At 45.9% G+C, this 14,396-nt stretch overlaps 2 protein-coding genes across 2 annotated transcripts; one reads left to right on the top strand and one right to left on the bottom strand.

The window, feature by feature from the left end:
- Positions 1-2,077: 2,077 nt before the first annotated feature.
- Positions 2,078-2,518, bottom strand: LOC131230456 (uncharacterized). The gene is made up of 2 exons (XM_058226380.1): positions 2,216-2,518; positions 2,078-2,155 (listed from the first exon to the last, which is right to left on the bottom strand). The coding sequence occupies exons 1-2, from the start codon at positions 2,516-2,518 to the stop codon at positions 2,078-2,080; spliced, it is 381 nt and encodes a 126-aa protein (XP_058082363.1).
- A 6,875-nt stretch (positions 2,519-9,393) lies between these two features.
- LOC131230454 (serine/arginine-rich splicing factor SC35-like) lies at positions 9,394-9,864 on the top strand. Its single transcript, XM_058226379.1, has one exon. The coding sequence runs from the start codon at positions 9,394-9,396 to the stop codon at positions 9,862-9,864; it is 471 nt and encodes a 156-aa protein (XP_058082362.1).
- The last annotated feature ends 4,532 nt before the right edge of the window (positions 9,865-14,396 follow it).

Genomic DNA, 14,396 nt, shown 5'->3' with positions numbered 1-14,396 from the left:
TCATCAATGAACACCACCACGAACTCATCGAGGAATGGCCGGAAGACCTCGTTCATCAGTTGCATAAATACGGTGGGCGCATTGGTCAGCCCAAACGATATGACCAGGAACTCAAAGTGACCATAGCGCGTCCGGAAAGCTGTCTTCGAAATGTCCTCCTCTCGGACCTGAATCTGATGGTAACCGGAGCGCAAGTTTATTTTGAAAAAATACTGTGCACCCTGCAACTGGTCGAACAGATTATCAATACAGGGAACTAGGTATCGATTCTTGATGGTGACTTTGTTGAGCTCATGATAATCCACACAGAGCCGCAACGAGCCATCTTTCTTCTTTACGAACAATACCAAGGCTCCCCTAGGCGAACTGCTGAGACGAATAATACCCAACTCACGGAGCTCATCTAACTGCTCCTACAGTTCCCTCAACTCCAATGATGCCATCCGATAGGGGGCCTTCGAGATAGGCACAGTATCGAGCACCAAATCAATCTGAAACTCAATCTGCCGACGCGGTGGCAAACTCGGGATCTCTTGGAATACATCCGGGTACTTATAAACAATTGGCAGCTGCTCAATACACCATATCACAGAATCCTTGATGATAGAAGCTAAGAAATTAGACAACGGTTCTCCTCTGGGTTCGACGACAAACTAGAATACTAGCAAGCCGAGAATGTGAAACGTGATCGTCCTCATGGTACAGTCCAAGACGACACAATACTCTGCAAGCCAATCCATACTCAGGATAACATTAAAACCTACCATCGGCATTACGAACAGATCGGTGGGAAGGAACATCTCGCCCACTAACACCAGGTAAGAAGGGCAGTGACGGCTCAACACATCAGACTTCCCCATGGGAGTCGAAATGGCCAAGGCCTCAGACAAGGACTCCGACAGAATACCGGTCGATCGGCAAAACTGTTCGGCCATGAAAGAATGGGAGGCACTAGAATCAAATAAAATATGGACAATGCAAGCACAAACAAGTAGAATACCCTCGACAACTCCGCTGGTCGATGACTGCGGGTCCTGGCCTGGCGCCTACTGCATGGAATAAAATTTGCCCAGAGCTGGCAAAGGAAGCAAACCGAAAGACTACGGATCCCGAGCTGCAATACATACTCGACCCAGGGACTGGACATGTGGATATCCCCTCTGCTGTTGCTGATGCTGCTTTGTCTATGCTGCTACTGTCTCTGCTGGGGAGGTCTACCTAACTGCCTCTGCTACTGAGGAGGAGCCTTAGGAGAGGAGGCTAGAAGGTGTGCTCGCTGCTGATGCTGTTGCTAAGGAGGATGAGGAGGAGGTAACTGCGATGGCCTCTGCTATTGCAAGGGGAGAGGACAATCTCGCCTCCGATGCCCGGTCTGCCCACAACTAAAGCAAACATCAAAAAAGGGGCCGGAAGATGAAGCGGTCGGCTGTACTGATGATGACGATAAAGTTGCTGACTGAGCCGCAGGCTGCCGAAACTCTAATTTGCCCCTCCAACTCTGCTGACGGTACTGCTTAGAACTGCCGGCTGGTGCTCTCCTCTTTTGGTCTCCACCGGAACTCTGCTCTCGCGATCTCTGGGTCATAGCCCAGTCCTCCTCATAAACCAATGCTCGATGGATAACTTGATCGAATGTCTCTAAGCAATGTCCCACCACATGGCTACGAAGAGCAGGATGCAAGCCAGTCACAAAACGGTGAGCCCTCATCTTCTCATCACTGGTGAGATGAGGAGCAAACCTATACAAGGCCAAGAAATGGGCCTCATACTGTGACACCGACATTTCACCCTGAACTAGGGTCTCAAACTCAATTGCCCTCTGCACCTGAACATGCTTAGGGAAGAACTTCTGGTCGAAATGGACCACAAATTCCTCCCAAGTCTAGACAAAATCTGGTTCGGCCATCCTAGATACGGACGGCTACCAATGATGGGCCTCGCCCTGAAGAAGAAAGGTAGCAAGGGAAACTCTCTGATCAGCTAGACACTGCATAGTGTCGAAAATCCTCGTGATCTTTGTGTGCCATGCCTTGGCGGCACAAGGGTCTGGCCCACCCCTGAACCTCGAGGGATCATGCTACTTAAACTCTCTGAAAATAGCACTAGCGCGCGGCAAATCGCTTTGCTCAGAAACTGGAACTGCAGGTTGGTGATTCTGCAATGCAGTAGCGACAAGCTATATCAAATGCTAAAAATGCTCAGCACCAACTAGTACTGTCAGGAAAGCAGGAGCGACACTCGCCTCGGGCGGAGGCACGAGTGCGGTTGATGGAGCTGGAGCCTTTGTAACCAGAGCAATAGGTTTGGATGGGGGAACTACTGGGGGAACAGGAGGAACTGGAGGAATAGGCGCTATAGGAGGAACAGGCTTAACAAGAGGCTGAATCAGGACCTCAAGAATCAGATCCTCTAAGATGGGAGCGGGATGTGCTTGGGTAGAATAGGTATCATGGGTGCCTCGTCCATAGGCACCATAGCCACGGGCACCTTGACCACGGGCGCCATGTCTAAGCCGCATTGTTTACAGAAAAATAAGGACGATGACGCATAGGGTCAGAATATTATAAGCTCAAAAGAAAGAAAGGTTCTCGAGACACTACTTGTCCTATGCTCTCAGCAGATATGCAATGTTATCTTGAGTTATTCCAGAATTACTTTCTATACTCTGATACCAACTCCTGTCACGCCCCAGATTTTGTAACTGGATTCACAAGGAACTCGATAGCTGGTTTTGGCCACAACAACCTCCGTAGTACCCCATTCTGGGCTCTTGAGTTAGGTTCCGATCCTAGGATCTTACAAGGAGGATTTTCATAACCGTATATTCATTCCAACGCGAGCATACTCAAGATCACAGCAAGTAAATCTCAGAAATAACCAAGGGGCACATTACAAAATCCACTATAAATTTAAACTTTAGATAAAAGGCTGAAAAGAAATACATTTAATGACAAAAGAAGAAGGAAGAAGATCTACAACACTGGGGTCCTCAGCTCAACTTCTATCTAAGCTCTGCTGCTACGATGCCAACCTAAGATCTCCTACACGCATCAATCGTGCATAAGCTTATAGAAGCTTAGAGGATAGTGAAGGTGTGTGACAATGGTGCGCAGAAGAATAATAGAAGATACAGAAGGGAAACATGATTGATGTCAATGCCACAAGCCTAACGAAGGCTAAGTTATGAATGTAGGAAGCCATACCAAGGCTATGCAATGCAACAAGGCCTATACAACAAATATCAATGCAATGCGAGATGATGCCAATGCTTATAACCAGTCCATATATCTCATACAGTTCCATCATAAGGAATATCACCGGGGTCTAATGCACTACACGATGACTACCGCTATTAAGACCGCACAGTCAACGAGTGTAAGAGACCATACTACCCACCTGTGGACAGCCAAGCACTAGCAAGACTCGAAGGTAGAGGACCCATTCACGAGCTGGTCAGACTCAGCCTAGTCATGCCCTCTCACTCAGGCAGATAAGGCCACATCCCATCTCAACTGATTACACGATAGTGGGAGACGCGGCCTAATGGTGTAAGGCACTCGGGCGCTCATGATTTTCACCCGGTCACGGCATTGAGGCGTCTTCTAGGTACTTTGAAGGTTTAGGGGCTTTCACCCAGGGATATCCTATGCACCCGAAATGCTCAAATACTATATTTTTGGTGTCCATATATACGGCCATCCACGAATGTCCCTGTGGAGGCAAGGCCCTGATGAAGCAAGGGCAGTATTATCATGAAATGCGATGCTAATGCATGAATCATGCATGCAGATCATACACTAGTTCCAAGCACTCGATGTGCACAAGGGGAGAAACTCCATCCCTCTATCGTATCAGCCCAATGGCTAGACATAAATGCAATCTATTCACGTAAATGATGCATATGGTTCATAATGGTGTAAGTGCGCCACTCGACGATGATGACATGGAATATACTCCTCCTTCCCAAGGAGGGACTAAGTTTAGATACATAGACAGGTACTCTAAGGAGCAACCCTCTAGTGGGGGCCCAATACTTTGGGGTAGTTCACAAGCTAAGATCGCTATAAAAGCCCATGGAAGAAGCGGTCCTAACAAGGATCCATGGTAGGCTTTCAAACACCTATAACAACCCTATGGGCCTACCTTAGGGAAACCAAGGAGGATATCCAACCTCAACTGGCTCCCAAAAGGTAGACCACTACTACTCAAGCAAATTGAGGCCCAAGGCCTAAAACAATCCATGGGCTTAGGGGGCAATACACATGGCCTAATTTAGGAGGCAACATAGTGGGTCCCTAGCCAAGGGTCGTGTCCAACCATAAAGATTACAAACCCATACATTGTGGTGGGCCTAATGGGCAGCCCGGTATTCCAATCATATGGGTAATTTCTTATGTTTGAAACAACTGAGTTGGGCCTCACATCTTAGCCTAAGTATGGGGTTAATTTAGTGGGCAACCAAGGGCCCAACTACATGAGTATTTTGGCCCATAAACTCGTCATAATAGCATGGTAAATATAGGCCTAAAGGTCCAATGGGCCTATCTAGAAAGTTCCAGCCCCAAAAGGGCTAAATAATCCAACAATTAGCTAGAAATATGGACCTAATAAAACCCAACTGGGGTGGGCCTCAAATGTGCACTAATTAAGCCTAAAGCATGATAAAAAATAGGGCAAGATATGTGTGTAAATAACCCCAAATCTGGTGAGCCATGCTGCCCCAAAATAAATACTTATGTGCAATAAGTTTGGGCATAATGCTCAAATTTCAGCTCATCCACTATCTCGGCTTGCTAGAAATCCAACAATAATTAATTTATATAATTATTTTGAACCCTGGTGACTCACACATGTCACAGAGGGTCCCACCAGATGAAAGGAGTAGATACAACATACCTATCAAGTGGGCCAGCTGCTGGACTAGACGTCCAGCAGCATCCCATAGGCTGGGCGTCCTTGGTGGACAGTCCATGGGCCTGGACGGCTGCCCAAAACCAAGCCTAAGGTGGGCCCCACCATGGATGTCCCTCCAAGGGTGGGTCAAGCCCAAGTGGGCCACGTCAGATGGGAGAAAGGATGGATGAAACACTACATTATGGGGGCCTAAAGGAGGTGGGACGGCTAGCCCATGTTGGACGTTAACCACCATGGGACGTCTAGCATGGCTGTTGGTCAGCCATGATTCCCCCAGGTTCTGATGCTCCACATGGTCCCCAATCATGCATGATGCGTCTCAGCAAGGTGAGCCACATTGGAGAAAATTTTTGGGGCCAATAGACATGCCAATTAATTTATACAAATTTATGGACATCAAGGTTGCAGAAAAAAATACAGGCTGCTGCCCCTTTTTTGATCACCCATTGGGGTGGGCCCATGCTCATCAAATTAGGGGAAAATGGGAGGGGAAAGGTGTCTCCATTATTGTACAACAAGGTAGGGTCCACATCAGTGGGCCACTATCCCAAAAATCAGATCACAATGGGGTTTCCCCCCTCCAACAATATGGCTGGACGGTCCCACTTGTTGGACTGTCCACGCCCTTAGGCCCAGCCCTTGGGCATCCTAAGGAAGGGTTGCATGGGGTGGTTTTTCAGCATGCATCAAGATGGGGTCCACACACCAATGACCCACCCTCAACTCCTTCAAAAATAAGTTAAACATGTGGGCCAAACACTTCCCCAAAAATCAGCAACATGGGCTTGTAAAATTCTGGACAGCAATGTATATTGCTGCCTTGTGCAACCCACAAATAAAAATTCAGCAAGAATAATCCTCATATACATTAAGGTAGGGCCACCTATATGGGCCACACATATCCGGAACATGCTCCCAACCGATCCAGACCGGAATGGATAGCAAGGTGGATCTCCATATGTTCAGAAAATGGGACAAGGGGACGTCCCATCAAGGGTGGACGGCTGGATGTGCCTTGCACATCAGGTGGGCCACCATGATCAGCAAATATTAGGGAGAAAATAGAGGGAGAGAGGGAGAAAAAGAGAGAGAATCCGGCCATACATAGAGGGATTTCACCACTAAGATCTCCCATATAAAGATCTAGTTATACATATTCACATCTTGGGTCCCTGCATGCATGGAACCCACAATAAATTTTTTTTCTAAGGTGGGGATACCATCCCCACCATAAAATGAAGGTCTAGATGACCTTAGAATGATTAGGATCATGAGATACATAACGATGGGGTCTATAGAGAATGGCCCCATCATGGAATAATACATGCATGTAGGATGGGCCAAGGGCCACATCTAAGGGATCAAATGGGATCCCCACCATGTATTGGTGGGTCCCACATGTCCCATATGAAAAAGGAAAGAGAGGATCACAAACAAAAGGAGAAATCAACAACTTGAAAGAACCCCACCTTCAAGACTTCTTCTCCTTCTTTAACACAAGGGTTATCTAACTCCAAGAGAAAGAATCAATGGCTAGGATGGATTCTTAGGGGTTGGATTGTGTGGTATGGAAGCTTCAAAGGGCTGGAAAAATGGAGGAAGAGGGTTGGACGTTTGGGAGCTTTGGTTGCATGAATGAGGAGAAGAGAAGGAGGGAGAGAGAGATAAGGATAGAGTAGCAAATGATGGCTAGTCATGATTAGTTTTGTAAGAAAAGGAATAATTAGCTAGGGAGGAGAAACCAAAGTTGCTAGGGTAGGATAGGTTTAAGTGGTGTGGGTGGTGTTGGTAGTATAAGATATGGAGGTTTAGGTGGTGTGTGTAGTGTGTGTTGGAACTTGTGTAAAAAGGGTGTGGGGGCCACATGCACTACTCTTAGGTGAGCCACATGATTAAGGGCTAAAAAATGAGACATACATAACTTATGATCTATACATCGGTTGGACGCACAGGTCGTGTCATCGGAACCGCAATGACGATGTGAACAAGATGGCATAGGTTTCGAGCTGATCCGAGTCGGGTCAACGTGACTGGAGTCAAGGATGACTGCAAACACTATTCGAGGGTCACGTGTCGCCAGGATTCGACCGATAGGATAGCGGGATGAAGAGAAATGAACTGCATACCTACACACACATGCACACACAGGAACTCGGGTTGGGTCTTACACCTACCCACTTTCAGTCCCAACTAATGATCGGTTTTGCCTGTTTGGCTATATCAGGCTGTGGTTGCATAAAAAGTTGTATTGCTATAAACATTTGTAGCATGGAAAATGGACATTCATGTGCATTTATAGTCTGAAAACATTAAATAGATCGTTAACTATTTTGTTAGTATTGTGCTAATTATTTTGTCTTGATGAATGTTACATGCGTTAAACATGCATGCACATGTTTAATCATTGAATGATTATGTTATTATTAAACAATCATGTGAATTATTTTTTGAAAGACTATCAGGTGTAAGATTCAAAAAAATTACAAACAAATTTAACAATTTTTTTTTTAAATTTGCAGATATTTTAGCGACGGACCAAATCCGTCGCTAATTTCTGAACAAGTTGAAAATGGACAAATTTGAGGTTTGTTGCTCTCCTCATATTAGCAACAGACCTTATCTATCACCAATATTTTAAATAACAAATAATTTGGGTCATTTTTTCTAAATTTCAGCGACGAATGTTTTATTTTTTACGACAGATCTTATCCGTCGGTAATCTGCGGTGGATCTTATCTGTCGTAGATTAAATGATGGATTTTATCCGTCGGGAAAAAAATGACCCAGTAAACAGCGACGAGCCAAGCAACAGATGAAATCCATCGTTTATTTGGTTTTACGATGGATTTGGTCCGTCACAAAGCCGTGATTTTGGCGTAGTGATTGTGATATAGCTATTATTAAATTTATGCTTGAGAATGTTTAAAAATTTTAATCATAACCTGAGATTCGAAGTCTGGTCTGGCCAAATTTGGCACCAAATTGTGAGGCGTAATAGTATCATATTAACACTTGTCCCATGATCTAGAAATGCTTTATCAACCCAAAAGTTTCCTATTATACATGAGATCATAGGACTTTTGGGATCCTTATATTTTGGGAAGTGATTTCATTAACTAAATGGGAGGGTCTAAGTCAACCCTATTAGACCCATTTATAAATGGATTTGAGTCCACCTAGACCCATTTATAAATGGGTCGGGTTTAGCGGGTCTGGTTAAGGGATATCTAAACCCTGAACCAGACCCACTTATAAATGTGTCGGGTTTAAAGTGATCTCCAAAATGGACATCCGGTGTGGATAAAACACATATCATGGTGGGACCCACAAATGTTGGTGACGTGACTGACATCAACACACCACACGACTGACATCCACTACCACACAATCCAGTAAACATCTTCATATCCTAATAGGATGCAGATTGCCTTTCATAAGAAGTTCCTACACTATGATGTAAGGTAGGGCCCACCGTGATGTTTTTTAAATTAATCTACCCCATCCATCCATTTTTCCAGCTCAATTAAGGACATGAGATAAAAAATGAGGCAGATCCATAATTCGAGTGGGCCACATGAGAGGGAAAAGTGTGGAAAGAAATGCCTACCGTTAAAACCTTCCTGGGGTCCACCTTGATGTTTATATGTCATCGAAACTATTTATAAGGTCGTGTCCACTAGGATGAACTGAAAACATAAAAAACTTAGCTTGATATAAAACTTTTGTGGCCATACGAATGTTTCAACGGTGGTCATTCAATGCCTTTTATTTCCTCTCACGTGGCCCACTTGAATTTTTAATCCACCTCGTGTTTTTTTTGTCTCATGTCTTAAACTGAGTTGGAAAAATGTATGGATGGGGCAAATTTCTGACAAACATCATGGTGGGCCCCATTTATCATCCCAATGCAAGAACTTCCAGCAAAAACCTTTCACATGCAATCCACATACATCCTAATTCACTAATCTCATCACCTTCACATGCATTGATTCAGATTTTGTGGTTCCTTGTATTCGTAATTGAACATGGGGTGAATTTTTTATTTTTGCGTGTTACTTGTTGAGGTATGTAAGCATTTTTACTAGGTTTAAAACTGGGTTTGGACAAGTTCTAGCCTCGGTAGGTCCCTTTTAACATATATCAGACCCGCCCATTTACTAAATAGATATGAAGCGGGCCTAATATAAAGAGAATCTGATATAGACCCGTTTAGCAACTGGGTTTGTTCTTTGACCTAGACCCATACCATTTAACAAATAGGTCGGGTCTAAATGGGTCAAGTCTCGAAATCCCATGTCCAATCATCGTGTCAAGGGTATTGTGGGGCTCACCATGATTTATATATTTTATTTATGCCGTTTATCTATTTTGATTGATTATTTTAGGACATTAGCCCAAAAAGCAGGTATATCAAAGGCTCAAGTGAAACCCCCATTGCCTCATTTCACCCTCTTCGTAGCAAACCTCACCTTCGACACAATGGAAGAAGACCTACTTCGCATCTTCAGCAGATTTGAGAAGTTGTCGGATGTCTTCATACCAAGGGATCGCAGCCGCCTAAAGTCTCGGTGTTTCGTCTTTGTCCGATTTTGGCACGAATGGGAAGCTTACAATGCTTCTCAATGTCTGAATGGGAGGAGAGTCGATGGAAGGATCATCTCCATCGCCAGAGCTAAGATTCAGGTGGGTAGCCCAGGCACAGTGAGGACTCGCCAGCCACAACCAAACCCCCTCTCTGGCCTAGGTTCCTACTCGGATAGGGTGAAGAAATCGCTTCCTAAAGGCCAGGGTAACCCCACGGGAACAGAGAAGAGTTGTTCAGCCACTACTGCACAACTAGAACCTCTCATTGTTGTGGCTGATAGAGGGAAGGTAGAGAAGATGAAGGCAGCCCTATCTTCAGCCCTTATTGCCTCCACAGTGAGGTATCAGTCTCGATCTTGCACCTGATAGACACATTTCGTAAATCCATCTTCTCTTCCCTGCAAGTAAACTTCACCAGGATCAGCCCTAAACACTTCCTTCTCAGATTTCAATCTAAGTAGGAGATGGCCACTTTTGCGTTTGATTCTCATCTGCATTAAGAAATGGGCCTAGTAGGAATGGGATCATGGTCGGCCGAATTAACTCCCCTATTCCAGGGTGTTTGGATTCGTCTACTGGGTATTCCTACCCACTCTTGGTTTGTAGCAGTGATTAAAGAATTATCCAGTTCCTTTGGAGAAGTTGCACAGATCGATAGTGCAGCATTACAAGGGACCTTCCAGGCGTTTACTAGAGTCAGGATCAAGCCCAAGCAGGGAGTTGACCTACATAGTTTGAGGTACCTGATGGTTTGTGGGAAATCCTTGCCAATCATTGGTGTCGTGGAGAGCCATAATTCTAGTGAGAACGCTGTCAATCCCAGCTCAATCGATTATAGGGCACCTGAATCTACTAAAGATTGGGTGGCAAGGGCCTTCCATTCACCCAGGTACCCCCTCATTTCCCACCTCCCAAATGTTTGTGAATATACACCTGATTCTCTTATAACCTCAATGCCCTTTCATTCTCCCCACACCTTACCCATTTTGATGACCGGTGTCCACCGCATACCCCAAACCACCCCTAGCTCCCTTGAGCCTTCACGCCCATTGTTCGCCGGGCCTCAGTCAGAGCTTACAAGTAGCGCACCAATAGTGCCCCGTTGGAGATGTCAATTACACTAGCCCCACCTCCCATTAGAGATGCCTCATAGGTCTGGCCCCCTCAATCAGCAGGCAGCAGTCCTGCCAACCTAGGTGCCCGTTCATGCTCACGATGAGCACCCCAGCTGACCTCACCACTGGGACTCCCAACCTACCGGGAAGGGGACACCAGGCACTTTAGCTCGAGAGACAATAAATCCCTCCGCTCCTCTGTTAGGTGACAAGCAGTTTCTCCAATTGGAGGTGAACCCGGTCTCTGTGGGCAGCCTTAACAGGGACATTATTAAACACAAAGAGGGACCAACTGCAATCCCAATAGGGACCAGGCCGGAGGGATACATAGTCAGCCCTCAGGGATCGTCACACTAGAAGCCAGGAGCCTATTACTCCAACCAGAAGTTTCCTTGGTTAGGCCAGAGTTTTGAGAGGTCCAGAAGGGCTATCCTCAGAGCGTGAGCTAGATTGGTTGACTGCTCCCCTCTCAGGTCGGTAGTTCATCCCCAGGATTGGCTACGAGTCACAGAGACCGTCAAGAATAGCGTCCCAACACCAACGAGAGGATGGCCCAGTAGGGAGGACCAGATAGTCGACCTCACAGGAAAAGGGAGATCATGCCACATTGCTGTGGACCTGTCTCCGTATTTTGATAAAAACTCCATGGACAAGGGGCTGCCAACCTCACAAACCAGCCAAATTTGGGGAGACAGGCGAGAAGATCAGGACCCTCCCATTTCTCCCATGCTGGAACCAGGTGACCAGCTTAAGGGTCAGCTAGTTCAGGGGCAGATTGAGGTGATTGCTGCTCCCAGCAATCATGCTCCTCCATTAGTAGGAGCAGCAGTCAGCGGAGCAAAAGGGCGAAAGAAGAAGTTTCCGAGTAAGAAAATGCCAAGGCAGCCGGAAGAAGGGGAGTGGGCTAGCAGGCTTCGATGACTCAAGCGACAGGCCGTGAACTCAAGATGTGTCGCAGATGTATAGAGCCCTTATTTGGAATGCCCATGGGGTAGAGAATGTGCCTACCATCAGATCTTTAAGGAAATTGGTCAGGAACTCTAACCCCATGTTGGTGGCAATTCTTGAGCCCATGTTGCGAGAGCAAAGGTGAGTGGCCATAGGTTTAAAACTGGGCTTCCATTCCTCCATATCTAATGATGAGGCAGGGGGTAAAATATGGGTGTTTTACCATAACCACCTTAATGTTTCTGCCCACTCCATTTCTAACCAAATGCTTTCATTGAGTATTTCTTTGCAGAATCCCAGGGACAACATCCTGCTGTTCATATGTAACACCCCGGTTTTCAGAGCTCGAGTATATGCCTCGCGTTCCAAAAACCCAGGAGTTAACTACTAATAGTGGTAATCAATAAGTAAATCAAAGTGCAAATAGCGGGAATGAAACATAACATAGATGTGATCAAAAAATGTGAAAATATTCTGGCCACTCAGCTGGAGGCCAATTACATAACTTCAAGTTTCTAAATATACTGAAATAATCATGAAGGGCTAATTTACTAGTTTAGCCCAAAATAGGTGGCCGCCTCCTGCTGCGGCTCCTCGTCATAGAGCTCCTCCTCGACTGCCACCCCCTCCAAATCTACTGCGTACTCATCGGCTCCTGTACCTGCATCCTTTGTACGGTTGAACATTGATGAATGAGTGGCCAACTCAATGTGATTTTTCCTCAAGATTACACATCGCCGCCCTAGATAAGATATAGCATGAAACAATATAACATACAAAATAATACATGATGCACTCTTATAAATGCATGGATGTATGAGTGCACATCAACTGGGGATGCTCATCCAATTGGCTTTTAGGCAAAACCCATGCAATATGGCCGATCACCAGTGAAAATACATAGTACATGCGTAGTGTCAAACTCACCAAAGGTGGGTCAATAGTCAGTGGTCTGGGAGCTAGAGAAACGATACCCCAACTAGATCCTATTAGACACGTGCTACAACTCCAGAATTAGCCATCCGTCATCACCTGAATGCAATGTATGCATGATTAGCCAATCCGTTATTAGTCCAATTACACTTAGCTAATTTAAATAAGCTCACGGTCACTATGGGGAGCACATGGCCCAGCGTAGGCTGACGGCTCCGGCATAGTGTCCTATGACCACCATCCTCAACCCATGAGGCTGCCGCCTTAGGGTGTGAGTAGTACCCACTGACACGTGGTCAATCAATTCAATGTGAAGGGCCACCACCAATGCTGACTGGAATGAAATGTTGAAATTACTAAATACGAGAATTAAAATATGAGGGCATGAATGGTTCAAAGAGGAGTAAACATAGATATTTAAAAGGTTGCAAGGTTCATCCCAAGTCAGCTAGGTGAAACCATACATGGGTGGTAAACCCCATAGTCAAATGCCAATGACCCAACCTCCATGTTAGGGGTCTACTCACATCACAACTAGTCTAGTTATACCTCAAGCACAAACTCTCATTTGCTAGAACTTCCCATGGAGAGATTCCAACAATGTGTGTATCATAACAACATAACAGCAACATAGATCTTATCATGAATAAGAAATAAGGAACAACACATATATTTCTATCAATACATATGACACATGCAATGAGTAACTGATTTAATCATCTAGCTAGTTCAATACACATGTTCAAAGACCTAAGCCAGTAATAAGCAAGGGAGTCATTATTCTAAATAAATATCTCAAGTAAATGCGGTCTACTTACACACAATTATCACTAGTCTAACTAACCATCAAACCCTTATGTTAACTATTTCTAGTCTAGTTGGAGATGGAAAGCTCAAGGGGAAGAAAATCATCACCGGACAAATAGCAGTGTGTCCCTTGATCTGAGTGATCGTGAGTATCTAGCTGTCCAACATCATGAGAGTAGCTTCTTGGAGTCATTCCCAATACAATAACTGGTGTTAGAAGGCATTCCCATCTATAAAATGAGTATAGGTAGAGAGGACTTGGTGATTAAGGGAACATGGGGCTGATTTATGATGACCAGGCCCACCAATCATATGGTAAGACCCACAGATCTCTGGTACGACCCACCAGCTGCATGCGGGGCCTGAACATGCATAGGCTCAAGGTCAGCCCACTGCGAGTGGCCCTCTAGTGGCTTATGGTGAGGCCCACTGGTCTTCACCTAAGTGCGGCTCGCTTGTGGGTGTGTCTAGGCGGCACTCAGCGAGGCCCATTATATTACAAGGTGAGGCCTGCTGGGATCTCATCCCATGAGTGGCCCACTTGATTCAAACAGGGTGAGGCCCACAGCCGTTCTAGCTTGGGGGTGGAGGTGCGGCCCACCTGTGCACACAGCCCAAGGCTGGCTGGGCTAGCTATCTGGCCCACTGCCTTGTGAGGTGGGGTCCAATGATCTGGAGCGTGGCCCACCAACAATGCAGCCCATTTCAATTGCTATAGAAAACTTAGTCCTGGTTTGGGTAGGGCCCACAGTCCATTGACGTGAGGCACACCAGCAATGTTTTGCTGTGAGCGGCCCACTTGGGACGTGAACAGCCCAAACTATTGAACCCATTTTTCCCTTTGAACGTGGGCTGATTATGGGCCTGTAACAGCAGCAATAGGGACTGCCTTCACAGCCCACCAATGTCCCGAAATTCCACTCGTACCAGTCCTGCTAGGGGCCTGATCCCAGCCTTTAATCACGGCCCGCTCTCGGTCTTTATAAGGTCCGTTTGCACGACCCATTAGAGCTGTTTTCAGTCCATCTCTTGGACCGACACCTTGCTCACGTGCTGTCCAGTTTTGAGACCGAATCCAGCCCAGACTGCGGGCCG

The sequence above is a fragment of the Magnolia sinica genome, chromosome 17, assembly GCF_029962835.1.
Source record: "Magnolia sinica isolate HGM2019 chromosome 17, MsV1, whole genome shotgun sequence".
Lineage (NCBI taxonomy): Eukaryota > Viridiplantae > Streptophyta > Magnoliopsida > Magnoliales > Magnoliaceae > Magnolia > Magnolia sinica.
This window is presented reverse-complemented; position numbering and strand designations above follow the sequence as displayed.